Here is a 26,975-nt window from a genome sequence, read left to right as displayed (position 1 = left end):
CTCCCATTGCTGTCTTCAGCTGCCTGGGGCCCCAAACTCCACCCCAGGTTTCTGCTTCCAACACCTCCCAATGTGGCTCGTTGTTAAACGCTGACATACAGTGCTTCTGTGGTGCCCTCCGGGGCGCATTTCCGCAGCTAAGGCAGTGTTGCTGTAACCTGTGCTTGTCTGATTGGCAGCAAAAGAAGAGGAAGGCACAGCCAGCCGACAGCAGTCGTGGGACGAAGAAGTACAAGGAGTTTAAGTTCTAGTCGGGGCCAAGCTGCCAAATTCACTCACCCCTCTGCCGTTCCTTTCCACTGATCGCTGTTTCTCATTGTATTAAAGTTGTGACGTTTTTTAACAACTGTTGTGTTTGCCGTCTTCTGTCCTCGAGCCCCAGGAGACCGGGCACGGGTTTTGTCTCTGCTCCTGGAGCCAGCCATTGTCCTCTGGAGCTGCTCCAGTTGCTGAGTGATAGTCTCGTCCTGTCCTTGTGCCAAGGGAGGGACGCGGTGTGAGCGAGGGAGGGGTGGTGTGGGCGAGGGAGGGGCGCGCTGTGGGAGGGGTGGTGTAGGTGAGGGAGAGAAACGATGTGGGTGAGGGAGGGGGGCGCACTGCGGGAGGGGTGGCGAGGGAGGGCCATCTTTTAGATTGAACATTAACCAGGAATTGGTAACTGGTCGATTATTGCCGCACGTACTGAGATACGGTGAAAATCTTTGGTTTGCTTGCCATCCAGACATCATTCTGTGCGCGTACATTGAGGTAGCGCAAAAGGGAAAACGATGTGTTGCAGTTACAGAGAGAGTGCAGTGCAGGTAGACGATGCCTGAGGTGGCAAAGCTCCCACAGTCACTACTGGAGCAGGTGAGTTCCTCCAACACCGGGACCCAACATGTAGTGACGCTGTTTGAGGGGATAAAATCACAAATGTGTTCTGATCAAGAAATGAAAATCAAAAAACTGCAGATGCTGGAAATCCGAAATAAAAACAGAAAATGCTGGAGACACTCAGCAGGTCAGGCAGCATCTGTGGAGAAAAATATAAATGACATTGAAAATATAGATGGGTGGGTTAGTAAGTTGGCAGACTGCGCAGAGATTGGTAGAGTCGTAGACACTGGAGGGCTGTCAAAGGATGCGGCAGAATGTAGATCAGTTGCAGATATGGGCAGAGAAATGGCAGATGGAGTTTAATTTGAGCAAGTGTGAGGTCTTGCACTTTGGGAGGTCAAATGTAAAAGTTAATGATAACAGCATTGATCGACAGAGGGATCTTGGGGTCCAAGTCCATAGCTCACTGACAGTGGCCACGCAAGTAGATAGGGTGGTAAAGAGGGCGTACGGTGTGCTTGCCTTCATCGGTCGGGGTGGTGAGTATAAAAGTCAGGAAGTCATGTTGCCGCCGTATAAAACTCTGGTCAGGCCACATTTGGAGTATTGTGTGCAGTTCTGGTCACCCCGTTACAGGAAGACTGTGCAGAAGGTGCAGAAGAGATTCACCAGGATGCTGCCTGGATTAGAGGGCATGAGCTATAAGGAGAGGTTGGACAAACTTGGGTTGTTTTCTCTCGAGTGGTGGAGGCAGAGGGGAGACCTGATAGAAGTTTATAAAATTGAGAGGACTAGATAGTCTTTTTCTCAGGATAGAAATGCCAAATACTAGAGGACATGTATTTAAGGTGAGAGGGGGAAAGATTTTTTTAACACAGCGGTGGGTGCTTGGAACGGGCTGCCAGGGGTGGTGGTGGAGGCAGATACGATATTTAAGAGGCTGTTAGGCGGGGGTGGGGTGGGATACAGATCACGTGCAGGCAGAAAATTAGTTTAATTTGACATCATGTTCAGCACAGACATGGTAGGCCTGTGCTATACTGTTTTATGTTCTAAACGGTTAACGTTTCAGGTCTGAGAACTGTTCTGATGAAAGATCTCGGACACAAAACCTCAACTGTTTCTCTCTCCACGGATGCTGCCTGAACTGCTGAGTGTTTATTACTACATTTATCTAGTGCGAGATTCCTCGGGCAAATTGGTTCCTGGGTTTCTCACAATGACAACGCTGACTTATCTTAAAGAAAAAAACTAATTGGCTGCAAAGTGCTTTCGGAAGCCAATACTGATTAACTGCCAGCAAACACTTCATCAGCTCTGAGTTTGTACTTGTGAACCACACATTCAGTCTGTCAGCTTGTCTCTCCCCCGGAAAATTACAACAGGAAGCAGGTCTGCCCCTTGACATGTTACCTACCCATCTTGTTTTGGTGACTCTGAATACCCTTGGCCAAGAAAACAAATCCATTGAAATCCATTGATTTTTGTTTGGGGGGGATGGTGGTGGGTAGAATTTGGGACTCGCTGCCCTTTGCTTCCTGCCGTCACCTCTCACTGACCCAGCACCAGAGGAAGTAATGTTTCTCTACTGCGGCCCTTGCATCATTCTGACCACCAGATGATGCAAAGCTCAGAGGTGCAGTGAACAGTGAGGTTTGTTATGTGCTGTAGGAGCCCAGGCACTGACGATGGGCTGGGGGGGGGGGGGGGGTGGGGGGGGTGGCAGAGAGAATTTAATGCACGTGTGCAGTGGTATATGTTGGCAGGAAGATTGAGGAGAGACTGGACTGATTGGTACCGTTCTAGAGGGTGTGCAGGGATTGGGGGACGTGTGCAATAGCCCTGAAGTTGTGGGGGGTTGGTGAAAGTGGTAAATAAGGTGTACAGAACCTAGGGCTGTATGTAGACAGCCATAGACTGACCCTTGCTGGGGGATGGGATCTCTCTCTCTCTCTCACCCTCTCTCTCTCTCTCTCTCTCTCTCTCTCACACACCCTCTCTCTCTCTCTCTCTCACCCTCTCTCTCTCTCTCTCTCTCTCTCTCTCACACACCCTCTCTCTCTCTCTCTCACCCTCTCTCTCTCTCTCTCTCTCTCTCTCACACACCCTCTCTCTCTCTCTCTCTCACCCTCTCTCTCTCTCTCTCTCTCTCACACACCCTCTCTCTCTCTCTCTCTCTCTCACCCTCTCTCTCTCTCTCTCTCACCCTCTCTCTCTCTCTCACCCCTCTCTCTCTCTCTCTCTCTCTCTCTCACCCTCTCTCTCTCTCTCTCTCTCTCACACCCTCTCTCTCTCTCTCTCACACCCTCTCTCTCTCTCACACCCTCTCTCTCTCTCTCTCTCACACCCTCTCTCTCTCTCTCACACCCTCTCTCTCTCTCTCTCACACCCTCTCTCTCTCTCTCTCACACCCTCTCTCTCTCTCTCTCACACACCCTCTCTCTCTCTCTCACACCCTCTCTCTCTCTCTCTCACCCTCTCCCCCTCTCCTACACACACACACTCCCCCTTCACCCCCCCTCTCCTCCCCCTCTCTCCTACACACACACACACACACACACACACACACACACACACACACACACACACACACACACACACACTGTGACCCTCACTAGGGGATGGCTCCCCCGTGCACTCTAGTCCTTGCTGGGGCAGGGAGAGGGGTTCAGCATGCACACCGATCCTTTCCAAAACTACTGAGACCACAACTGGAGTGTTGCAACCAGTTCCAGTCACCTCACTGAGGGGAGGGGAATGCAAACTGTTCCAGAGCAGAGGGATTTCAGCCACGTGGTTAGACTGGAGCCCGGCTTTTGTCCTCGGAGCAGAGGGTGGCAACGTGAGTCGACCTGTTCCTGTCTACCGGTGGTTCAAGGGCCAGGGGTCACAGGTGTAACGTGGTGGCAAAAGGTTCTGACGGTGAAATTGAGATAAAACTTTTTCATTACACAGGAAAGTAATAATGTGTACAGAGGGTGAAAACAGAATCAATCAGGGCCCTGAAAATGGAATCAGTTTGGGACTGGAGGGAAACTAAAGGGATGGGAAATGGGATTGAATGAGAGGATGCTGGCGTCGACCCAATGGACGGAATGGCCTTCTGCACCACGGCGATTCTACAGTTTCTGCTGAGTTTGGATCATCCACGAACTCTCAGGGTGTGTGTGTCCCATCCCTACCCTGAAGAAAACCCAGAGAGGCTGACATCACCTGAAGCTCCGCTGCCCAAATCCTAAATCCAGTCGGGAGCGGGAGCTGGGGAGAGGTGTGGCTGAGGGCAGGGAAACAAACAGTAAATATAGTTTCACCGCTAAAACCGGCAATTCTCCCTGAAATGACAGCGTGCAGGGCAACATGAGATCATTTCACAAACCACACAGCATTCGTTCACCCTGGGCAGTGATGTTAATCCACTGCTCCCGCTCTCCATTCATTCTGTCAGTCTCCACCTCTGTCCCCCTCTCCCTTGTCTGTGTTTTAATATTTCTTTCACTGCCTTTTCATTGTTTGCCTCTGCCTCTTTACCCTCATTCCCTGCCCTCTCTTTCACTCCACCCCCCCCCCTTCCATCACTCACTCTCACCCACCTCTGTCTCTAACTCCCTCAGACTCCCCCCACTCTCCCCCGACAAAGCCGGACATTTTGTGCTGACTGATTCACAAACTGTAGAACGGGGTGATGCTGACAAGTATTTGATCAGCTCTCCCACGTACGAACTGCGTCATGTTTTTCAGTACAGTGAAGTATCACAGCAGAAATTTGCACCTTTGTCTCGATTCAAATTAAGTTTAACCATTGGCAGGACTTAGAGTGGTTTTCTAGAAATTCTATTTGGCCCAAAAGACCCTCACTGGGGGACGGGTCCCACACACACTGACCCTCACTGGGGGACGGGTCCCACACACACTGACCCTCACAGGGGGACGGGTCCCACACACACTGACCCTCACTGGGGGACGGGTCCCACACACACTGACCCTCACAGGGGGACGGGTCCCACACACACTGACCCTCACTGGGGACGGGTCCCACACACACTGACCCTCACTGGGGGACGGGTCCCACACACACTGACCCTCACTGGGGGACGGGTCTCACACACACTGACCCTCACTGGGGGACGTCCCACACACACACACACTGACCCTCACTGGGGGACGGGTCCCACACACACACTAACCCTCACTGGGGGACGTGTCCCACACACACACACTGACCCTCACTGGGGGACAGGTCCCACACACACACTAACCCTCACTGGGGGACGTGTCCCACACACACACACTGACCCTCACTGGGGGACGTGTCCCACACACACACACTGACCCTCACTGGGGGACGTGTCCCACACACACACACTGACCCTCACTGGGGGACAGGTCCCACACACACACTAACCCTCACTGGGGGACGTGTCCCACACACACACACTGACCCTCACTGGGGGACGTGTCCCACACACACACACTGACCCTCACTGGGGGACGGGTCCCACACACACTGACCCTCACTGGGGGACGGGTCCCACACACACATTGACCCTCACAGGGGGATGGGTCCCACACACACTGACCCTCACTGGGGGAACAGGTCCCACACACACACTGACCCTCACTGGGGGACGGGTCCCACACACACTGACCCTCACTGGGGGACGGGTCCCACACACACTGACCCTCACTGGGGGACGGGTCCCACACACACTGACCCTCACAGGGGGACGGGTCCCACAAACACTGACCCTCACTGGGGGACGGGTCTCACACACACTGACCCTCACTGGGGGACGTGTCCCACACACACACACTGACCCTCACCGGGGGACGGTCCCCACACACTGACCCTGACTGGGGGACGTGTCCCACACACACACACTGACCCTCACTGGGGGACGTCCCACACACACACTGACCCTCACTGGGGGACGGGTCCCACACACACTGACCCTCACTGGGGGACGGGTCCCACACACACATTGACCCTCACAGGGGGATGGGTCCCACACACACTGACCCTCACTGGGGGAACAGGTCCCACACACACACTGACCCTCACTGGGGGACGGGTCTCACACACACTGACCCTCACTGGGGGACGTGTCCCACACACACACTGACCCTCACTGGGGGACGGGTCTCACACACACTGACCCTCACTGGGGGCGGGGTCTCACACACACACTGACCCTCACTGGGGGATGGGTCCCACACACACACACTGACCCTCACTGGGGGCAGGTCCCACACACACACACTGACCCTCACTGGGGGACAGGTCTCACACACACACTGACCCTCACTGGGGGATGGGTCCCACACACACACTGACCCTCACTGGGGGATGGGTCCCACACACACACACTGACCCTCACTGGGGGAACAGGTCCCACACACACACTGACCCTCACTGGGGGACGTGTCCCACACACACACTGACCCTCACTGGGGGACGGGTCTCACACACACTGACCCTCACTGGGGGACGGGTCTCACACACACACTGACCCTCACTGGGGGATGGGTCCCACACACACACACTGACCCTCACTGGGGGCAGGTCCCACACACACACACTGACCCTCACTGGGGGACAGGTCCCACACACACACTGACCCTCACTGGGGGATGGGTCCCACACACACACTGACCCTCACTGGGGGACGGGTCCCACACACACACACTGACCCTCACTGGGGGAACAGGTCCCACACACACACTGACCCTCACTGGGGGATGGGTCTCACACACACTGACCCTCACTGGGGGACGGGTCTCACACACACTGACCCTCACTGGGGGACAGGTCCCACACACACTGACCCTCACTGGGGGACAGGTCCCACACACACACACAGACACTGACCCTCACTGGGGGACGGGTCCCACACACACACACTGACCCTCACTGGGGGCAGGTCCCACACACACAAGGCACACTGACCCTCATTGGGGGATGGGTCCCACACACACACTGACCCTCACTGGGGGATACTATCCACAAATATCATGCTTCTTGCAACACCTGACCCCAGAGGTGAGGCTGTGCACAATGATGACAGATATTTGACTGTGTGTGCTTCACAACCACATTCAATCCTGTTTAGCTGCAGTCTCATAGTTTGTTCCATGTCAACAGAGGCCACATTGTCTGAGGATCGGGAACATGACACAGTGCCACTTCCCATCCGGGAATAGTGAATGTCGGGTGAGAAGGCAGGATGATGCCTCTATTGTTGAATACCCTGTCAAAATGCTTTCATCAGGTGAGAATTTCCAGGTAGTGAATTCTCAGCAATGTATCTGAGTGATCTGATTCTAGTTAACGTGGTTATGTTAACTTCTCAGTTACTACTGACTGAGCACTGACATGGTGGTGCAGCGGGTAGAGCCACTACCTCAGGGCTCTGAAGACCTGGGTTCGATCCTGACCCCCGGCGCTCTGTGTGTGTGTGTGTGTGTGTGTGTGTGTGTGTGTGTGTGTGTGTGTGGAGTTTGCACATTCTCCCTGTGACTGCGTGGGTTTCCCCCGGGTGCTCCAGTTCCCTCCCACGTCCCAATGACATCCAGAGTCAGTGGGTTAACTGGCCACTGTAAATTGCCCCCAGTGTGTAAACAATTGATGGGGGAGTTGAGGGGTGTGTGTGTGCATGAGGGAATAAACTAAAGGGGTCCTGGGATATAAGGACAGAGGGAATGGGACTGATGGATTATTCTGCTGGGAGCTAGCACAGCTTGGTGGCCTGAATAGCCTCATGTGACATGAAGAATTTGTGGGGTCTGAGGTACTGGAGCAGGTTTGAGTGTGAAGCTCTGGGGTGGAACACTTTCAAACTTGGAGCAGTTGGTGCTGGATGTTAATGTAACTAAAATGTGAATCGCAGTGACTGGCTGATGAACTGAAGCAACGAAGGTTAACGGCCTTCACTGGCACAGGACCGAGGGATGGAGGGATGGTCACCCCACCGACCCAGGCTCCACTGTCATTGCCTCTTTGTCCCTGAGTAAAAAACTTGAGAGTTTGAGCCATACACACCAAGATCCAGCTCACCTCTTGCAGTGAGGGAGCGCCACGCTGCAGGAGGGGCGGTGAGGAGGGAGCACTAATCTATTCAGTATGTCGTCTTGAGACATTAAACAAAGACGGAGTCTGTCCTCCCAGATGCAGAAGGTGGGTGTTTTACATGGTGGTCGCTCTCTGAACAACATTACTAAGATCAGATTCTCTGGCACTTATTGTGTTTAAGTCTCTGATCACTAATAGTGTACAAATCAGATGTTGTACTTCAGATAACGGTAATTACATCTCAGTTAAATACTCCATGGACTTTGTACCGTGTGTTTTGCACACTGTTCTTTTCAGTCCTGTGTATGATTTACACACTGCCTGGTTTGCGCACTGTTGGTGCTGTGTACAATCAAGTGTAAGCTTTGCATAACATGCTGTACACAGTGCAATGTGTGCTTCGCACACCTGGGGGTGTGCTGTGTACATTTGCACGGTGGGTGTGTGCTGTGCAATCTGGTGTGACTTGCATAATGTGTGCTGTACATTATGTGAGACTTGCACACTTGGGTGTGTGCTGTGCACGTTTGTGTGAGATTTGCACGCTGGGTGTGTTGTGCAGAATCTAGTGTGAGTGCATAATGTGTGCTGTTTACAGTACAACGTGAGGTTTGCACCTTTGGGTGTGTGCCGTGCACGTTTGTGTAAGATTTGCACACTTGGGTGTGCGTTGTGCATGTTTATGTTGTGCCTATACACATTTGTGTGAGATTTGCACGCTGGGTCTGTTGTGCAGAATCTAGTGTGAGTGCATAATTTTGTGCTGTTTACAGTACAACGTGAGGTCTGCACGTTTGGGTGTGTGCTGTGGCACGTTTGGGTGAGATTTGCACGCCGGGTGTGCGCTGGTTTGCACACTACGCTCAGTCCAGTGTGAGATCGGTGTGCTGTGCTGTGCATAGTTGTGTGTGAAGTTTGCATGGTCTGCACGGTGTGTGTGCGGGGCCCGCAGGGTGAGGGAGTGCACGGCTCGGCTCGGCTCGGCTCGGCGTGTCCCTGTGCCGGGCTGAGCTTGCACGCCGGCTCTGTGGCTTTGCACGGTTCCTCCAGCAGGTTTCCGCTTCCTCTGTGTGTGAGGAGCCGGAACCCGTCGCCTGGCCCCGGGACTGGAGCCGCCGCCATGGCCGACAAGCTGCAACCGCTCGGCGCCGGGCGCCGCTGCCAGACCCGTGCACATGAACCTGTTCGCCACCTGGGAGATCGACCGCTCCTCGCCCAGCTGCGTGCCCAGGTAGGGGGGGGGGGGTCCCGTCCCTGCCCTGCCCTGCCCGGCGCTCCCTCCCCCTCTGCCCCTCACACCCCCTCCACCATCCCTTCACTCTATCCCGTCTCTCTCTCTGTCTGTCTGCCCCCCCTCCGTCTCTCTCCCTCTATCTCTGTGTCCGTCTCCCCCCCGCTCCCCCCCTCTCCCTCCCCCTCCTTCTCCCCTTTCTCTGTCTCCTCTTTCTCTCCGTCTCCCCCTTTCCGTCTCCCCTCTCTCTCTTCCTCCCCCCCTCTCTGCCCCTCTCTCTCCATCTCTCTCTCTCTCTCCGTCTCCCCTCTCTCCGTCTCCCCTCTCTCTCCGTCTCCCCCCTCTCTCTCCGTCTCCCCCCTGTCTCCCCCCTCTCTCCGTCTCCCCCCCTCTCTCCGTCTCCCCCCTCTCTCCGTCTCCCCCCCCCTCCGTCTTCCCCCCCTCCGTCTCCCCCCTCTCTCCGTCTCCCCCCTCTCTCCGTCTCCCCCCCCCTCCGTCTCCCCCCCTCTCTCCGTCTCCCCCCTCTCTCCGTCTCCCCCCCTCTCTCCGTCTCCCCCCTCTCTCCGTCTTCCCCCCCTCCGTCTCCCCCCCTCCGTCCCCCCCCTCCGTCTCCCCCCCTCTCTCCGTCTCCCCCCTCTCTCCGTCTCCCCCCCCTCCCGTCTCCCCCCCCGTCTCCCCCCCGTCTCCCCCCCCGTCTCCCCCCCGTCTCCCCCCCCCTCCCGTCTCCCCCCCCGTCTCCCCCCCCTCCCGTCTCCCCCCCTCCCGTCTCCCCCCCTCTCTCCGTCTCCCCCCTCTCTCCGTCTCCCCCCCTCTCTCCGTCTCCCCCTCTCTCCGTCTCCCCCCCTCTCTCCGTCTCCCCCTCTCCATCTACCCCCTCGCTCTCTCTGTCTCCCCCTCTCTCTCCATCCCCCCATCCCCCACTCTCTGTCCCCCCACCTCTCCATCTACCCGTCTCTCTCCCTCCATCCCCCCATTGCTCTCTGTCCCCTCCCTCCCTCCTGTGCCTCTCCTCCCCCTGCCTGTCCCCCAACCCCACAGCCCATCTCCTCCCCTGTTCTGTGTTTCCCGTTTCCCCCCCCCCAGTCTACCCGGTGGTCTCTCTCTGCCCCTCTTACATCCCGGTAGGAAAGATGTTATTAAACTGAACGAGTATGAAAAGGTTTACAAGGGTGTTGCTGGGACTCGAGAGACTCACGTTGGACAGGCTGGGACTTTATTCCTTGGAGCACAGGAAACTGGGAGGTGATCTTATGGAGGTGTACAAAATCATGAGTGGTATCGATAGGGTGAATGTGCACAGTCTTTCCCCCAGGGTTGGGGAATCAAGAACTAGAGGGCACAGGTTTAAGGTGAGAGGGGAGAGATTTAATAGGAACCTGAGGGGCAACTTTTTCACCCAGAGGGTGGTCAGTATGTGGAACGAGTTGCCAGAGGGAGTGGGTCAGGCAGGTACATTAACATTTCAAAGGAACTTGGACAGGTCCATGGATAGGAAAGGTTTAGAGGGATATGGGCCAAATGCAGGCAAATGGGACTAACTTAGGTGGGCATCTTGGTCAGCATGGTCCGGTTGGGCTGAAGGGCCTGTTTCTATGCTGATTCTATGACTTAGTCAGCTTCTTTACATGCCCCCCCCCTCCCTCCCACCCCTCTCTCCCTCCATACATGTCGGTGCGCTGTGCCCCACACCGATTCCCTCTCCCGTCTCGCACGCTCATTCTGTCTCTGTGTCCCTGACCCTCTCCTGCTCACCTCCCCCTCTCCACACCCCCCCTCCCCAAATCCCCAACACTAGTCCTTGAAATTTCAGGGTTTCGAAACCCTCGCAATCGCCGCACCAGCGAGCTGCGACTCTTGCACTTCTCTCGGGATGCAGTGGCAGGTTTAACTGAACCTGCGGACGATGCTGGCCTTCAGTCCTTATAGCGCCAGTTGCCAGCAGATGGGATCTGTGTACCTGCGTGCACGCACGCCGAAACCTGCGTGCATGCATCCTGAAACCTGCATGTGTGCGTGTGCGCGCGCGCGCACACTGCATGTATGCGCACAATCGTGTGTGTGTGTTCACACTGAAACAGGCAGGCGTATGAGCACTGGATTGGGCGTGTGCACGGTGAAACGTGCGTGTGCATTGAAGCATGCAGGCGAGTGTGTGCGTTCACACTGAAACGCACGCCTACATGCAGAATGGGGGGAGGGGGGGTGAGGTGGGGGGAGATGTCGAGCTGTTTCCACCTGTGGGGAGAATCATGTACAGAGGGCCAGAGTTGCTGGACTCTGGGGCAGTCATTTCAAACTGAAATGCCCCTTGTAGCGAGGGGGGTGAACCTCTGGAATTCTCTGCCCCCAAGGGTGGTGGAGGCCGGATCACTGGATATATTTAAGGTGGAGACGGATAAATATCTGAAAGATCGAGGAATTGAGGCTTGTGGGGAAGCAGCACAGGAGTTGAGGTCAACGTAGATCAGCCATGATCTCATTGAATAGCGGGGCAGGTTTGAGGGGCCGAGTGGCCTTCTCCTGTTTGCATGTGCTCTTGTGCTCACATTGAAATGTGTGGCCTGTGTTTCTCCACAGGACGTCCCAAACACGTCCCAATCCAGTGCGTTCTCATGGTTACAGTTCAGGAAATGTAGAACTAGGTTTCTGCTCAGAAAGCTCCTGCGAACAGCAATGATTAGGTCAGCGGTTTTGGTGATGCACAGGGAGGAGCGAATGGTGTGGAAGAGCCAGGCGGCTGTGAGGTCCCTTAAGTGCAACAAGAAGGGAACTTGGTTTACAAGGGCATCCGAAGATGGCCCCTCCCATGGCGCAGTGCTCCCCGTTGCCCCTCCGGCAGTGCTCCCTCCTCACTGCCCCTCCCGCGGTGCGGTGCCCCCCCCCACCGCCCCTCCCGCGGTGCCCCCCCCCTCACCGCCCCTCCCGCGGTGCCCCCCCCTCACCGCCCCTCCCGCGGTGCTCCCCCCTCACCGCCCCTCCCGCGGTGCTCCCCCCTCACCGCCCCTCCCGCGGTGCTCCCCCCTCACCGCCCCTCCCGCGGTGCTCCCCCCTAACCACCCCTCCCGCAGCGCGGCGTTCCTTCCTCGCCACCCCTCTCACGGTATGACGTTCCCTCCCCGCTGCCTCTCCCATGACGCTCCCTCCCCACTGCCCTCACAGACCACCCCCCCACACCCCCCGCAGTACTCCCTCCCCGCCGCCCCGTGACTCCAGTGCTCCCCAGCACCGCCCGTTTGAGACTGGGGAGCACGATGATGAGGGGACGAGCGACTCTCTGTAAGTGGCACGCCCTTACTACAACCCCTTCAACAGCCTTGCACCTCGGGCAGGGTCTGGTTCCCCCGAGGCTGTCAATAATGTCGAATGGTCCCAGTCCCTGCGAGGATCGGAGAGCCGCAGGCCTCCGCTGAGGGTGACAGATATAGAACCAGTGATAAACAAGTTGTGGAAAAACAAACCATTAACGGAGGAGCGAGACTGTCCTGTAGCCCGTTACCCACAGGCTCAGCTTGTCCTCGTGTAAACACACAGCGGCTGCCAGAACCAAACACGGGCAGCACTTCTGTGAGGCTTCAGGGTGTCGCTAGAGATGGCTTCGCTTGGGGGCATGGATGGGATTCCATTGAGGAGGGAGGGGTGGTGAGGAGGGAGCCCTGCACTGTGGGAAGGGCAGCGAGGAGGGAGCGCCGTGCCGTGGTAGGGGCGGTGAGGAGGGAGCACCTCACTGCGGGAGGGGCGGTGAGGTGGGTGTGCCACACAGTGGATAGTATTGTTTCAGACTTTGAGGCAAAGCCCCTTTGTCCCCACCAGTCCAGTGGTACAGGAATCAAGACGGCTTTTGATTGCAGCTTCTACCAGTCACTGCCCAGTCCCTGAGGGGCTCAGGGGCGCCGAAAAATGGGACCAGTTGAGGCTTGTGTGTGAGTGGATCGGGGAGAGGCAGAGGGAACGGACAGGGAGCGTCCCTCCAGAAGGAGGAGTTGGTCCGAACAGCAACGTTTCATCAGCAACACCAAAGGACTGAGGGATTGAATTCGTGGAGCAGGGAGTGGGGAACAGCTTGTAAACAAGCAGTTGTTCTTTCAGTGCAGAAGGCCTGAGCTGTGTGGCACAGTCTGCACTGTGGGAGATGGCAGAGAGAGATTGCAGAGTGCGTGAGTGAAAAAAAGTGCAATGTGAAGAGAGATTAGAGAGAGAGGGGCTGCAGACAGTTATAAGAGAGTAGGTACATAGAGCATTACAGCACAGTACAGGCCCTTCGGCTCACAATGTTGTGCCGATATTTTATCCTGCTCTAAGATCTATCTTATCTATAAGATTTTCTATCGTTTGTGTGGCTATCTAAGAGTCTCTTAAATGTCCCTAATGTATCTGCCTCCACCACTTCTGCCGGCAGTACGTTCCACACACCCACCACTCTCTGTGTAAACAAAAAACTTGCCTCTTACATCCCCCCTGTACCTTCCTCCAATCACCTTAAAATTATGTCCCATCGTGTGAGCCGTTTTCATCCTGGGAAAAAAGTCCCTGACTGTCCACTCGATCTATGCCTCTTATCATCTTGTAAACCTCTATCAAGTCACTGTGTGATGGGGAGATCCTGATGTGCTGATAGCAAAAGAGAAAGTTGCCATGACAGAAATTGGGATCACCCAGAGCTCACAACCCTCATTAAAAACTGGTTGACCATTTGGGGCAGAGATGAGAAGAAATTTCTCTATGGAATTGTACAGCACACAGACAGGCCCTCTGACCCAAGCAGGGTCAGAGTGCAGGGAAATGGGGCACGTGGTGTAGGGAAGGTGGGGGGGGGATGCGAGACCGAAGGGGTGGGGGTACCTGTGGACAGACACAGAGGGCCCTTGATGTTGCTGCTTCTCCTTGCTGGGTGTGGAGTCTGTGGCGCAGCGGGTAGAGCTGCTGGCTTGTAGTGCCAAAGACCTGGGTTCGATCCTGACCTCCAGCGCTGTGTGTGTGGAGTTTGCACGTTCTCCCTGTGACTGCGTGGGTCTGAGCTATAAGGGAAGGTTGGACAAACTTGGGTTGTTCTCCCTAAAGCCTTGGAGGCTGAGGGGAGACCCGATAGAGGTTTGTAAGATTATGAGAGGCAGAGATAGGGTAGCCAGTCAGAATCTTTTCCCCAGGGTAGAAATGTCAAACAGTAGAGGACATGCTGTTAAGGATAGAGGAGGGAAGTTTAAAGACAACACGAGGGGTAAGTTTTTTTTACAAAGAGTGGTAGGTGCCTGGAGTGGGTTACCAGGGGCAATGGTGAAAGCAGCCAGTTTGGTGGAGTTTGAGGCTTTTAGATAGACACATGAATATGAAGGCAATCAGGGGTATGGATGATACAGGAGGAGGACATTTAGTATATATTGAAAAAAATTATACTTTATTGTCATTCACCCACATGCTGTAAAACACACGGAGGAACGAAATGTTGTTTCCCCGAGACTCACACAACAGAGGACATACAGAGGACATACAATAAACACAGAGAGGAAAGTTTTTGCAAGTACAAATAGTGCAAAAAACGGTACATATAGAATACAAAATTAGTGCAGGGTCAGTGGCATCAGGGTCGGCACAACATTGTGGGCTGAATGGCCTGTCCTGTGCTGTACTGTTCTGTGTTCTATCTCAAAGGTGGACAGAGTTGGTGGGTTAATCGGCCAATGTAAGTCGGCCTCCAGTGTGTGTGTGTGTGTGAGGGGTGGAATTTGGGGGGAGTTGATGGGGAGAATGGGATCAGTGTAAACGATGGCCAACACGGTCTCAGTGCTGTTTCGGTGTTGTGTGACTCTGTGCCTTGCTGAAGTCCACATCGATCACATTGCTCAGCAAAGAGCTGCAAGAAGACATGGGCAGAGAGAGGGCAGAGCATGTTGGCTGGATTGGAGAACTTTAATTATGGGGAGAAATCGGGCAGGCTGTGCCCTGGAGTGAAGGGGTGACCTCATAGAGGTGCGTACGATCATGGGAGGCTTAGACAGGGTAGCTGGGCAGAACCTTTTTCCCATGATAGGGGGATCAAAAACAAGAGGGTGTGGGCATAAGGTGAGAGGAAGGAGTTTTAAAGGGGATCTGAGGGGTAAGTTCTTTTACCCGGAGAGTGGTGGATATCTGGAATGCGCTGCCAGGGGAGCTGGTGGAATCGGATGCACTTGCTACGTTTGTGAAGCATTTAGACAGACGATTAAATAGGCAGAGCGTGGAGGGATACGGTGCTAATGTGGACAAATGGGAGTGGTGTAGGTGGATTAAAAGGTCAGCATGGACGCTTGTTTCTGCACTGTATGACTGCATCTTACACGTTTCGATCACGTCGCCTCTCGCTCTCCTAAACTCCAAGCCAAGGCTGTCCAACCTTTCCTTAGACGACCTGCCCTGTTCTGGGTATTAGTTCAATAGACAACTTAATAAAGGTTGCCTTTATTGACACTGATTTTTTAAATTCTTCATTTATTTAAACAATTGCATTTAATTCCCAGCTGCCACAGTGGGATTCGAACTCGTAATCTGGATTGTTAGGCCAGGGTAATTATCACTGTGCCATTGTACGCCTAATTGACCCTTGCATTTCTAACCAATAATCACATCAGACAGAGTGGATATTAAGGAGGGTACAGGGATTCCGAAATAGGCTCCTTCTCACTGGGAACTGTCATATTCTTGCTATAGGCATACCAGTTAGGAGTAGGGTAAGGCCACTCGGTCCATCTAGCCTGTTCTTCCTTTCAATAAGACTGTGGCTGATCTGATTGTAACCCCAGCTCTGCATTCCCATCCCCCCTGGTTCTTTCACCCCCTCACTTATCAGGAATCTATCTACCTCTACCTTAACGATGTTGAGTCCAAAACGAGAAGGCATAGGTTTAAAGTGAGAAGATAGAAAGGGGACCCGAGGGGCAAATTTTTCCACACAGAGGGCGGTGGGTGTGTGGAACGAGCTGTCAGAGGAAGTGGTAGAGGTGGCTACAATTATGAGACATTTGATAAGATGTCTTTATTAGTCACACGTACATCGAAAACACACAGTGAAATGCACCTTTGCGTAGAGTGTTCTGCGGGCAGCCCGCAAGTGTCACCATGCTTCCAGCGCCAACATAGCATGTCCACAACTTCGTAATCCGTACGTCTTTGGAATGTGGGAGGAAACCGGAGCACCCGGAGGAAACCCACGCAGACACGGGGAGAATGTACAAACTCCTTACAAACGGCGGCCGGAATTGAACCTGGGTCGCTGGCACTTTAATAGTGTTATGCTAACAGCTACACTACCATGCCTGCCCATAAATGTTAACAACACCACGTTCCACAAACAAGCAGCTCACAACGAGGATGGGATTCGAACCCACGTGTGCAGAGCACAATGGATTAGCAGTCCATCGCCTAAAGGCATTTGGACAGGTGCGTGGATGGGAAAGGTTTTGAGGGATATGGGGCAAATGGGACTGGCTCAGTTAGGCAACGGTCAGCACGGACCAGTCGGGCCAAAGGGCCTGTCACCATGCTGTATAACTCTGACTCTATTTGAAACCTCTACTTTCACCGTTCTTAATGTTCCAAAGGTTTGCCATTCCCAGAGAAAACTTCACCCCATCTTTGCCTTAAACGGACCACCCATATTGTTAAAGGGTGGCCTCCAGTTCCAGATTCTCCCACAGGACGAAACATCCTCTCTGCACCCACCCTGTCGAGACCCCTACAGACTTTATGAGTGGGTGCCTGATGGCCAGCATAGTCCCATGGTTCTTGTAATTGGTTTATTATTGCCACGTGTACCAAGATACAGTGAGAAGCTTTTGTTTGCGTACTGTCCAGAAAAATCACGCCATACATCAGTACATTGGGGTAGAACGAAAGGAAAACAAAACAGAATGCGGAATTTAGTGTTGCATTTACAGAGAAAGTGCAGTGCAGGCAGACAGATAAAGTGCAAGGGCCATGACAAGGTAGAGTGGGAGATCAAGAGTTCATCTTTGTCACATAAGAGGTGCGTTCAAGAGTCTTATAACAGCGGGATAGAAGCTGTCCTTGAGCCTGGTGGTACGTGTTCTCAAGCTTTTGTATCTTCTGCCCGATGGGAGGGGAGGAGAATGGAGAATGTCCGGAGTGGGAGGGGCCCTTGATTATGTTGGCTGCTTTCCTGAAGCATGTTATTTGACTCTGTGATTCTTTGATTCAATCGCAACCACGCTAAAAATTGTTGAAACCGGACCGATGATGTTGATTTAACTGACTACATCCAACTTTGTTCCCAGCCTTCCTATTAGTCCTGGTTGGTCCCATGTCTGAGGGGCGGTGAGGAGGGAGTGCCGCGCTGCGGGAGGGGCGGTGAGGAGGGAGTGCCGCGCTGCGGGAGGGGGGGGGGCAGTGAGGAGGGAGCGCGGCGCTGCCAGGAGGGGCGGTGAGGAGGGAGTGCCGCGCTGCGGGAGGGGGCGGTGAGGAGGGAGTGCCCGCGCTGGCGGAGGGGCGGTGAGGAGCCGCGCTGCGGGAGGGGCGGTGAGGAGGGAGCGCGGCGTGCGGGAGGGGCGGTGAGGAGGGAGCGCGGCGCTGGCGGGAGGGGCGGTGAGGAGGGAGCGCGGCGCTGCGGGAGGGGCGGTGGAGGAGCGGCGCTGCGGGAGGGGCGGTGAGGAGCGGCGCTGCGGGAGGGGCGGTGAGGAGCCGCGCTGCGGGAGGGGCGGTGAGGAAGCGGCGCTGCGGGAGGGGCGGTGAGGAGCGGCGCTGCGGGAGGGGCGGTGAGGAGCCGCGCTGCGGGAGGGGCGGTGAGGAGCGGCGCTGCGGGAGGGGCGGTGAGGAGCCGCGCTGCGGGAGGGGCGGTGAGGAGCCGCGCTGCGGGAGGGGCGGTGAGGAGGGAGCGCGGCGCTGCGGGAGGGGCGGTGAGGAGCGGCGCTGCGGGAGGGGCGGTGAGGAGCCGCGCTGCGGGAGGGGCGGTGAGGAGCGGCGCTGCGGGAGGGGCGGTGAGGAGCCGCGCTGCGGGAGGGGCGGTGAGGAGGGAGCGCGGCGCTGCGGGAGGGGCGGTGAGGAGCGGCGCTGCGGGAGGGGCGGTGGTGAGGAGCGGCGCTGCGGGAGGGGCGGTGAGGAGCCGCGCTGGGAGGGGCGGTGAGGAGGGAGCACGGCGCTGCGGGAGGGGCGGTGAGGAGCCGCGCTGCGGGAGGGGCGGTGAGGAGCGGCGCTGCGGGAGGGGCGGTGAGGAGCGGCGCTGCGGGAGGCGGGGGGTGAGGAGCCGCGCTGCGGGAGGGGCGGTGAGGAGCCGCGCTGCGGGAGGGGCGGTGAGGAGCGGCGCTGCGGGAGGGGCGGTGAGGAGCCGCGCTGCGGGAGGGGCGGTGAGGAGCGGCGCTGCGGGAGGGGCGGTGAGGAGGGAGCGCGGCGCTGCGGAGGGGCGGTGAGGAGGGAGCGCGGCGCTGCGGGAGGGGCGGTGAGGAGGGAGCGCGGCGCTGCGGGAGGGGCGGTGAGGAGGGAGCGCGGCGCTGCGGGAGGGGCGGTGAGGAGGGAGCGCGGCGCTGCGGGAGGGGCGGTGCGGAGGGAGCGCGGCGCTGCGGGAGGGGCGGTGAGGAGCGGCGCTGCGGGAGGGGCGGTGAGGAGCCGCGCTGCGGGAGGGGCGGTGAGGAGCCGCGCTGCGGGAGGGGCGGTGAGGAGGGAGCGCGGCGCTGCGGGAGGGGCGGTGAGGAGCGGCGCTGGGGGAGGGCGGTGAGGAGAGCGCTGCGGGAGGGGCGGTGAGGAGCGGCGCTGCGGGAGGGGCGGTGAGGAGCCGCGCTGCGGGAGGGGCGGTGAGGAGGGAGCGCGGCGCTGCGGGAGGGGCGGTGAGGAGCGCGCTGCGGGAGGGGCGGTGAGGAGCGGCGCTGCGGGAGGGCGGTGAGGAGCGGCGCTGCGGGAGGGGCGGTGAGGAGCCGCGCTGCGGGAGGGGCGGTGAGGAGGGAGCACGGCGCTGCGGGAGGGGCGGTGAGGAGCGCGCTGCGGGAGGGGCGGTGAGGAGCGGCGCTGCGGGAGGGGCGGTGAGGAGCGGCGCTGCGGGAGGGGCGGTGAGGAGCCGCGCTGCGGGAGGGGCGGTGAGGAGGCGCTGCGGGAGGGGCGGTGAGGAGGCGCTGCGGGAGGGGCGGTGAGGAGCGGCGCTGCGGGAGGGGCGGTGAGGAGCGGCGCTGCGGGAGGGGCGGTGAGGAGGGAGCGCGGCGCTGGGGAGGGGCGGTGAGGAGGGAGAGCGGCGCTGCGGGAGGGGCGGTGAGGAGGGAGCGCCGCGCTGCGGGAGGGGCGGTGAGGAGGGAGCGCGGCGCTGCGGGAGGGGCGGTGAGGAGGGAGCGCGGCGCTGGGGGAGGGGCGGTGAGGAGGGAGCGCGGCGCTGCGGGTGGGGCGGTGAGGAGCCGCGCTGCGGGAGGGGCGGTGAGGAGCCGCGCTGCGGGAGGGGCGGTGAGGAGGGAGCGCGGCGCTGCGGGAGGGGCGGTGAGGAGCCGCGCTGCGGGAGGGGCGGTGAGGAGCCGCGCTGCGGGAGGGGCGGTGAGGAGGGAGCGCGGCGCTGGGAGGGGCGGTGAGTGAGGAGCCGCGCTGCGGGAGGGGCGGTGAGGAGGAGCGCGGGCTGCGGGAGGGGCGGTGAGGAGCCGCGCTGCGGGAGGGGCGGTGAGGAGCCGCGCTGCGGGAGGGGCGGTGAGGAGGGAGCGCGGGCTGCGGGAGGGGCGGTGAGGAGCCGCGCTGCGGGAGGGGCGGTGAGGAGGGAGCGCGGCGCTGCGGGAGGGGCGGTGAGGAGCCGCGCTGCGGGAGGGGCGGTGAGGAGGGAGCGCGGCGCTGCGGGAGGGGCGGTGAGGAGCCGCGCTGCGGGAGGGCGGTGAGGAGCCGCGCTGCGGGAGGGGCGGTGAGGAGCGGCGCTGCGTGAGGGGCGGTGAGGAGCCGCGCTGCGGGAGGGGCGGTGAGGAGGGAGCGCGGCGCTGCGGGAGGGGCGGTGAGGAGCCGCGCTGTGGGAGGGGCGGTGAGGAGGAAGCGCTGCACTGCGGGAGGGGCAGTGAGGGATCTCCAGTGTTGGGAGAGGCGGTGAGGAGGGAGCGCCGTGCTGCGGGAGGGGCGGTGAGGAGGAAGCGCTGCGCTGCGCTGCGGGAGGGGCGGTGAGGAGCCGCGCTGCGGGAGGGGCGGTGAGGAGCGGCGCTGCGGGAGGGGCGGTGAGGAGCCGCGCTGCGGGAGGGGCGGGTGAGGAGCGGCGCTGCGGGAGGGGCGGTGAGGAGCCGCGCTGCGGGAGGGGCGGTGAGGAGCGGCGCTGCGGGAGGGGCGGTGAGGAGGGAGCGGCGCTGCGGGAGGGGCGGTGAGGAGCCGCGCTGCGGGAGGGGCGGTGAGGAGCGGCGCTGCGGGAGGGGCGGTGAGGAGCCGCGCTGCGGGAGGGGCGGTGAGGAGCGGCGCTGCGGGAGGGGCGGTGAGGAGCCGTGCTGCGGGAGGGGCGGTGAGGAGCGGCGCTGCGGGAGGGGCGGTGAGGAGGGAGCGCCGTGCTGCGGGAGGGGCGGTGAGGAGGAAGCGCTGCGCTGCGCTGCGGGAGGGGCGGTGAGGAGGGAGCGCGGCGCTGCGGGAGGGGCGGTGAGGAGGGAGCGCGGCGCTGCGGGAGGGGCGGTGAGGAGGGAGCGCGGCGCTGCGGGAGGGGCGGTGAGGAGGGAGCGCGGCGCTGCGGGAGGGGCGGTGAGGAGCGCGCTGCGGGAGGGGCGGTGAGGAGCCGCGCTGCGGGAGGGGCGGTGAGGAGGGAGCGCGGCGCTGCGGGAGGGGCGGTGAGGAGCCGCGCTGCGGGAGGGGCGGTGAGGAGGGAGCGCGGCGCTGCGGGAGGGGCGGTGAGGAGCGCGCTGCGGGAGGGGCGGTGAGGAGGGAGCGCGGCGCTGCGGGAGGGGCGGTGAGGAGCCGCGCTGCGGGAGGGGCGGTGAGGAGCCGCGCTGCGGGAGGGGCGGTGAGGAGGGAGCGCGGCGCTGCGGGAGGGGCGGTGAGGAGCCGCGCTGCGGGGGGGCGGGGAGGAGGGAGCGCGGCGCTGCGGGAGGGGCGGTGAGGAGCCGCGCTGCGGGAGGGGCGGTGAGGAGGGAGCGCGGCGCTGCGGGAGGGGCGGTGAGGAGGGAGTGCCGCGCTGCGGGAGGGGCGGTGAGGAGCGCGCTGCGGGAGGGGCGGGGAGGAGCGGCGCTGCGGGAGGGGCGGTGAGGAGGGAGCGCGGCGCTGCGGGAGGGGCGGTGAGGAGGAGCGCGCGCTGCGGGAGGGGCGGTGAGGAGGGAGCGCGGCGCTGCGGGAGGGGCGGTGAGGAGCGCGCTGCGGGAGGGGCGGTGAGGAGCCGCGCTGCGGGAGGGGCGGTGAGGAGGGAGCGCGGCGCTGCGGGAGGGGCGGTGAGGAGCCGCGCTGCGGGAGGGGCGGTGAGGAGCGGCGCTGCGGGAGGGGCGGTGAGGAGGGAGCGCGGCGCTGCGGGAGGGGCGGTGAGGAGCCGCGCTGCGGGAGGGGCGGTGAGGAGCGGCGCTGCGGGAGGGGCGGGGAGGAGGGAGCGCGGCGCTGCGGGAGGGGCGGTGAGGAGCGCGCTGCGGGAGGGGCGGTGAGGAGCCGCGCTGCGGGTGGGGCGGTGAGGAGGGAGCGCGGCGCTGCGGGAGGGGCGGTGAGGAGCCGCGCTGCGGGAGGGGCGGTGAGGAGCCGCGCTGCGGTCCAGTGTCCTTCCACATCCCAATTATGGGCAGATCGGTGGGTTAACTGGTCACTGTAAGTTACCCCTAGTGGGCGGGTGAGGGGTAGAATCTGTGTGCGTGGGGTGGGGGTGGTTGATGGAAATGTGGGGGGAATAAAATGGGATTGGTGTGAATGGTTAGTTGATGGATAGCAGGAGCTATGTGGGCCGAAGGGCCTGTTTCTGTGCTGTGTGACTCCAACTGTACCTGACTGTGAAACACCAGAGGTGAGCTGTTCTGAAGTGACCTGACTGCAGGGGTTGTTAGAATGCACCAGCTTGGTGAAGAAATGTCTGGCATCTCCCTCATTCTCACATTTTTCTTCCCTCCTCCTCCTTCCCCTTCCTCCTCCTTCCCCCCTCCTCCCTCACCTCTTCCTCGTCCCCCCACTTCCCCTCGTCCCACCCCCTCTCCCCTCCTTCCCTCCTCTCCTCCTTGCCCCCTCCCCAGGTTGTTCAGCCTGACCCTGAAGAAGCTTCTGGTACTGAAGGAGTTGGACAAAGATCTCAGCTCGGTGGTGATCGCTGTGAAACTGCAGGTGAGACTAGCTCCAGCTCTCTCCCCTCCCTCCCTCCCCCCCCCTCCCTTCCTTTCCCCTCCCCTCCCTCCCTCTCAACCCCTCCCCTCCCTCCTCCCCCGGCTGTGCAGGAGGGCTGGGGATCCTTTCCCACACCACACCCCCCCCCCTGAGGGAGGGGCCGGGTATGTGTGCCTGGTCTCTGCACCTCCAGTTAATCTCCCTTCCCTCGGATTGCAGGGCTCCAAGAGGGTTCTGCGCTCGAACGAGATCCCACTCCCGGCCAGCAGCATGACGGAGACAGACCTGCAGCTAACGTTCTCCCTTCAGGTAACCATGGCGACCCTCCTCCTCCTCACCCGCGATGCCTCTCGCAGGGGAGCAGCTCCGCGGGTGTCTGTCCTGGTGGGAGGGGGCGCAAGGGCTCGGGGGAATCTCTAAATAACTACCAGCCGCCTGGCTGTTCCACTGTGGGGGCATCGCAGCTGAACACCAGGCTTCCGGTATAAACGGCTCCCCAGTGCGGGAACGCGTGTAAGTGGCAAACCGGGGATGGGGGGGACTTGCGTATTGCAAACCTGCTCTCGATGTTAAAGGAGAGGGTTGGGATTGGGGAGGAGGGGGGATTGGGGAGGAGGTAGGGCAAGGGGAGGAAGTGGCTTAGGGGATGGGTGGGGGATAAAGGTGGGGAGGAGGTGGGTTATGGGAGGGTTGAGGGCAGAGGGGTGAGGGAGGAGGAGTGGGGAGAAGGGGAGAATGGGTTATGGGACGGGAGGAGATGGGGCGAGTGGGGGGAAAGGGGGAGGGGTGGGGGAGGAGGGTGGAGGACGTGGGTTGGGAGGGGAGGAGATTGGGTGGGTGGGGGAAGGGGGAGGTGGGTGAGGGGAGGAGTGGGGGATGTGGGGCTCAGACACGTTGGTGTGATGGATGGACACTGAAACCAGTTCCCCTCCCTGCCCCGCTCCACCCCCCCCCCCCAGTATCCCCACTTCCTGAAGCGAGATGCCAACAAGCTACAGATCATGCTGCAACGGAGGAGGTACAAGAACCGGACCATCCTGGGCTATAAGACGCTGGCCGTGGGACTCATCAATATGGCTGAGGCAAGTACCACCGACCTCACGCCCCACGGCCCCCTGGGAATGGGCCCTGCTCTGGGGGCACTGATCCTCCTGGGGATGAGGGATGCCCCGGAGACCTGGGCGAAGCTGTGTGGAACACAGCCCCGGGACTGCGCGGGCCGTTGAACGCAGGCCGTCAGTGGGGCTCCATGTAAACGTAGTCAAAATCCCTCGATGAATGGTGAATCGTGTGTGTCCTCTGGGCTCCTGACTGACCTCTCCGTAACGTGTCCTTGTCTGAAACTCTGCCCCAACTGATCCTCATTCATGCACCCACCCCCCTCCCCTCATACTCACACACCCACGCCAGCACCTGGTCAAGCAACGCTCTGATTTTAAGGTCCTCCTGTTCAAATCCTTCCGTGGACCTTCACCCCTCTGTGTGTCTGTCTCTCTCTCTCTCTCTCTCTGTCTCCCTCTCTTTCTGTGTTTCCCCCTCTGTCTTCTTTCTCTCTCCCTTTCTCTCACCCTGTCTCTCTCTCTCTCCCCGTCTCTCTCTCTCTCTCCAACTCCCCGGAATCTGACCCAACCTCCAACCCCCCTGAGATTTCTGCCACCCACCCACCACCACCACCCCCCCCCCCCCACTCCATTTCCAGTTCTTCCCGTATCTCCTGATTCCCGTTGGTCTGCTGTTGGCGGTCAGGCCTTCAGCTGCCCGGGCCCCCAAGCTCTGGGATTCCCTACCCAAACCTGCCAACCTCTCCTTCCCAGGAGCCGGGCATCTAGTCCCCCTTTGCCCTAGGCATCTCTCTTGGCTTGGAGCAAGGCACAATCTGCTGTGGGAACTCAGCAGGTCGAGCAGCATCCGTGGAGGGAAAGGAACTGTCGACGTTTCAACCCGATTGTTCAATCCGCTGAGTTCCTTCAGCAGATTTTGTGTTACTCCAGATTTCAGCATCTGCAGTCTCTCGAGTCTCTATTGCATGGCTTAAGGGCTTTGTTTCTGACCCCTGGGGCGTATGGCGATGTTTCACGTGCTATATAAATGCTCGGTGTCCAGGATCACCCCCTTTGACCTTTGCACTGTTTCCAGGTCATGCAGCATCCCAGCGAAGGAGGGCAGGTACTCGGTCTCCATAGCAACATCAAGGAAGCCTCGGTTCTTGTTGCTGAAGTGAGGATTTACTCCTTGTCCAGTCAACCAATTGACCACGAGGGCCCCAAACTGAAGATGTCAGGTGAGACGGTTTATTTCAGCCCTGTTTCCAAGGTGTGGGCTCTTGAATTTCCTTATGATGGTGAAGAAGGCAGCCATTCAGCCCATCGAGTCTGGCTTCTCAGAGTTATCTCATTCCCCTACTAATTTTCCCTGTGGCACATTCTTTCCCACATTCCCATCAATTCTAGCCCTCACTCCCACACTAGGGGCAACTCATAGCGGCTGATTAACCCACCACACATTGTTGGCATTTCGTCACACACACACACACACACACACACACACACACACACACACACACACACACACACACACACACACACACACACACACACACACACACACAGCGCCAGAGGTCGGGATCGAACCTGGGCCTTGAGCTGGGAGGTAGTGGATCTACCTGCTGCACCACTCTGCCCTGTACTGTACGTCATCCATCACACACACACACACACACACACACACACACACAGCGCCAGAGGTCGGGATCGAACCTGGGCCTTGAGCTGGGAGGTAGTGGATCTACCTGCTGCACCACTCTGCCCTGTACTGTACGTCATCCATTCTTTGGGGGTCTGCCTCAGCAAAGTTCAAGTCGAATTTATTGTCCCACGCACAAGTCCGTGTGTGCACAGGTGCAATGAAAAACTTGCAGCAGCATCACAGGCACATAGCATCAGATAAGTAGCATTCACAGGAAAAGCATAAACTAAACAACAGAGAATGTTGCCGAGGATATTCAACTGGGGAAGTATCACTGCCGAGCAAGACCCTGTCCCCAACAGTCTTTGGTCCAAGGAGCTACAGGAAAAAGATGAAATATTCATATAATGCGGAAATAAGACCAAAAGTATAACAGTGAACTATGGTGGCGCAGCGGGTAAAGCTGCTGCCTCTCAGCTCCGGAGACCCGGGTTCGATCCTGACCTCTGGCGCTGTGTGTTTGTGGAGTTTGCACGTTCTCCCTGTGACCGCCAATTATTGGAGTTTACATAGAACACGGAACAGTACAGCACAGGAACAGGCCCTTCAGCCCACGATGTTGTGCCGAACTAATTAAATTAGTAATCAAATGCCCAACTAAACTAATCCCTTCTGCCAACACAATGTCCATATCCCTCCATTTTCTGCACATTCATGTGCCTATCTAAGAGACTCTTAAATACCTCTATCGTATCTGCCTCCACCCCACCCCTGGCAGCATATTCCAGGCACCCACCATCCTTTGTGTAAAAAAAAACTTGCCCTGCACATCTCCTTTGAACTTACCCCCTGATACCTCTGGTATTAGACAATTCAACCCTGGGAAAAATATAACAGCTGTCTCTCTCTGACTCTCATAATCTTATAAACCTCTATCAGGTCTCCCCTCAGCTTCCACCGCTCCAGAGAAAACACCCCAAGTTTGTCCAACCTCTCCTTATCTAGGCAGCATCCTGGTGAACCTCTTCTGCACCCTCTCCAAAGCCTCCACATCCTGATGAGCTGAGTTGTTATCTTTATTAGTCACATGTACATCGAAACACACAGTGAAATGCATTGTTTTGCGTAGAGTGTTCTGGGGCAGCCCGCAAGTGTCGCCCCTTCCTGTAACGGGGCAACCAGAACTGAATGCAATACTCCAGATGCGGCCTAACTAGAGGTTTATAAAGCTGCAACATAACTTCCTGGCTCTTGAACTCAATTCCTTGACCAATGAAGGCAAGCATGCCGTACACCTTCTTTACCACCCTATCAACCTGTTGCCACTTTCAGGTTCCTCTGCACATCAACACCATTAAGGGTCCCTTTACATTTGATCTCCCAAAGTGCAACACCTCACATTTGGCCGGGTTAAATTCCATCTGCCATTTCTCCGCCCATATCTGCAGCTGATCTATATCCCGCTGGATCCTTTGGCAATCTTCTATTGCTATCCACAACACCACCAATCTTCATATCGTCTTCAAATTTACTAATCCACCCATCTACCCACTGACTTGAGGCTCGCTGGTCTATAGTTTCCAGGACTATCCCTATTTCCCTTCTTGAATAATGGAACAACATTAGCTACTCACCAGTTGCCTCTGACTAGAGAGGACACGAAGATATTAGTCAAGGCTCCAGCAATCTCATCTTTTGCCTCTATCAATAACCTGGGGTATATCCCATCAGGCTTTGGGGACTTATCAACCTTAATGATCTTTAAGAGACCCAACACTACCTCCTCCTTTATCTCAAAATGCTCTAGCATATTAGTACACTGCATTCTGATCTCCCTATCCTCCATGTCTTTCTCCTTGGTAAATACTGATGCAAAGTACTAATTTAAGACCTTTCTCACATCTTCTGCCTCCAAGCGCATGTTCCCTCCTTTATCCTTAAGTGGTCCTACCTGCTCTCTAGTTATCCTCTTGCTCTTGA

At 58.4% G+C, this 26,975-nt stretch overlaps 2 protein-coding genes across 7 annotated transcripts in view; both read left to right on the top strand.

Annotated features, from left to right (window-relative positions):
- sf3b2 (splicing factor 3b, subunit 2) overlaps positions 1–26,975 on the top strand; it is a 113,587-nt gene that overhangs the window by 52,953 nt on the left and 33,659 nt on the right. For 2 of the 6 annotated variants that reach the window (XM_052045134.1, XM_052045129.1), the window contains one exon: positions 180–341. The exons of the other annotated variants lie outside the window; for them this stretch is intronic. In XM_052045134.1, the coding sequence (XP_051901094.1) occupies positions 180–251 (72 nt within the window). In that variant the 3' untranslated portion in view covers positions 252–341. Of the gene's footprint in view, positions 1–179; positions 342–26,975 lie in introns of those variants that run through there. 6 annotated transcript variants of the gene reach the window in all.
- Positions 9,026–26,975, top strand: part of LOC127587036 (phosphofurin acidic cluster sorting protein 1-like) — a 100,447-nt gene continuing 82,497 nt past the window's right edge. Inside the window, 5 exon segments of the mRNA XM_052045180.1 lie at positions 9,026–9,113; positions 22,223–22,310; positions 22,530–22,619; positions 23,270–23,392; positions 24,447–24,591. Coding sequence (XP_051901140.1) covers positions 9,058–9,113; positions 22,223–22,310; positions 22,530–22,619; positions 23,270–23,392; positions 24,447–24,591 — 502 coding nt within the window. The 5' untranslated portion in view covers positions 9,026–9,057.

The sequence above is a fragment of the Pristis pectinata genome, chromosome 38 (assembly GCF_009764475.1).
Source record: "Pristis pectinata isolate sPriPec2 chromosome 38, sPriPec2.1.pri, whole genome shotgun sequence".
Lineage (NCBI taxonomy): Eukaryota > Metazoa > Chordata > Chondrichthyes > Rhinopristiformes > Pristidae > Pristis > Pristis pectinata.
This window is presented reverse-complemented; position numbering and strand designations above follow the sequence as displayed.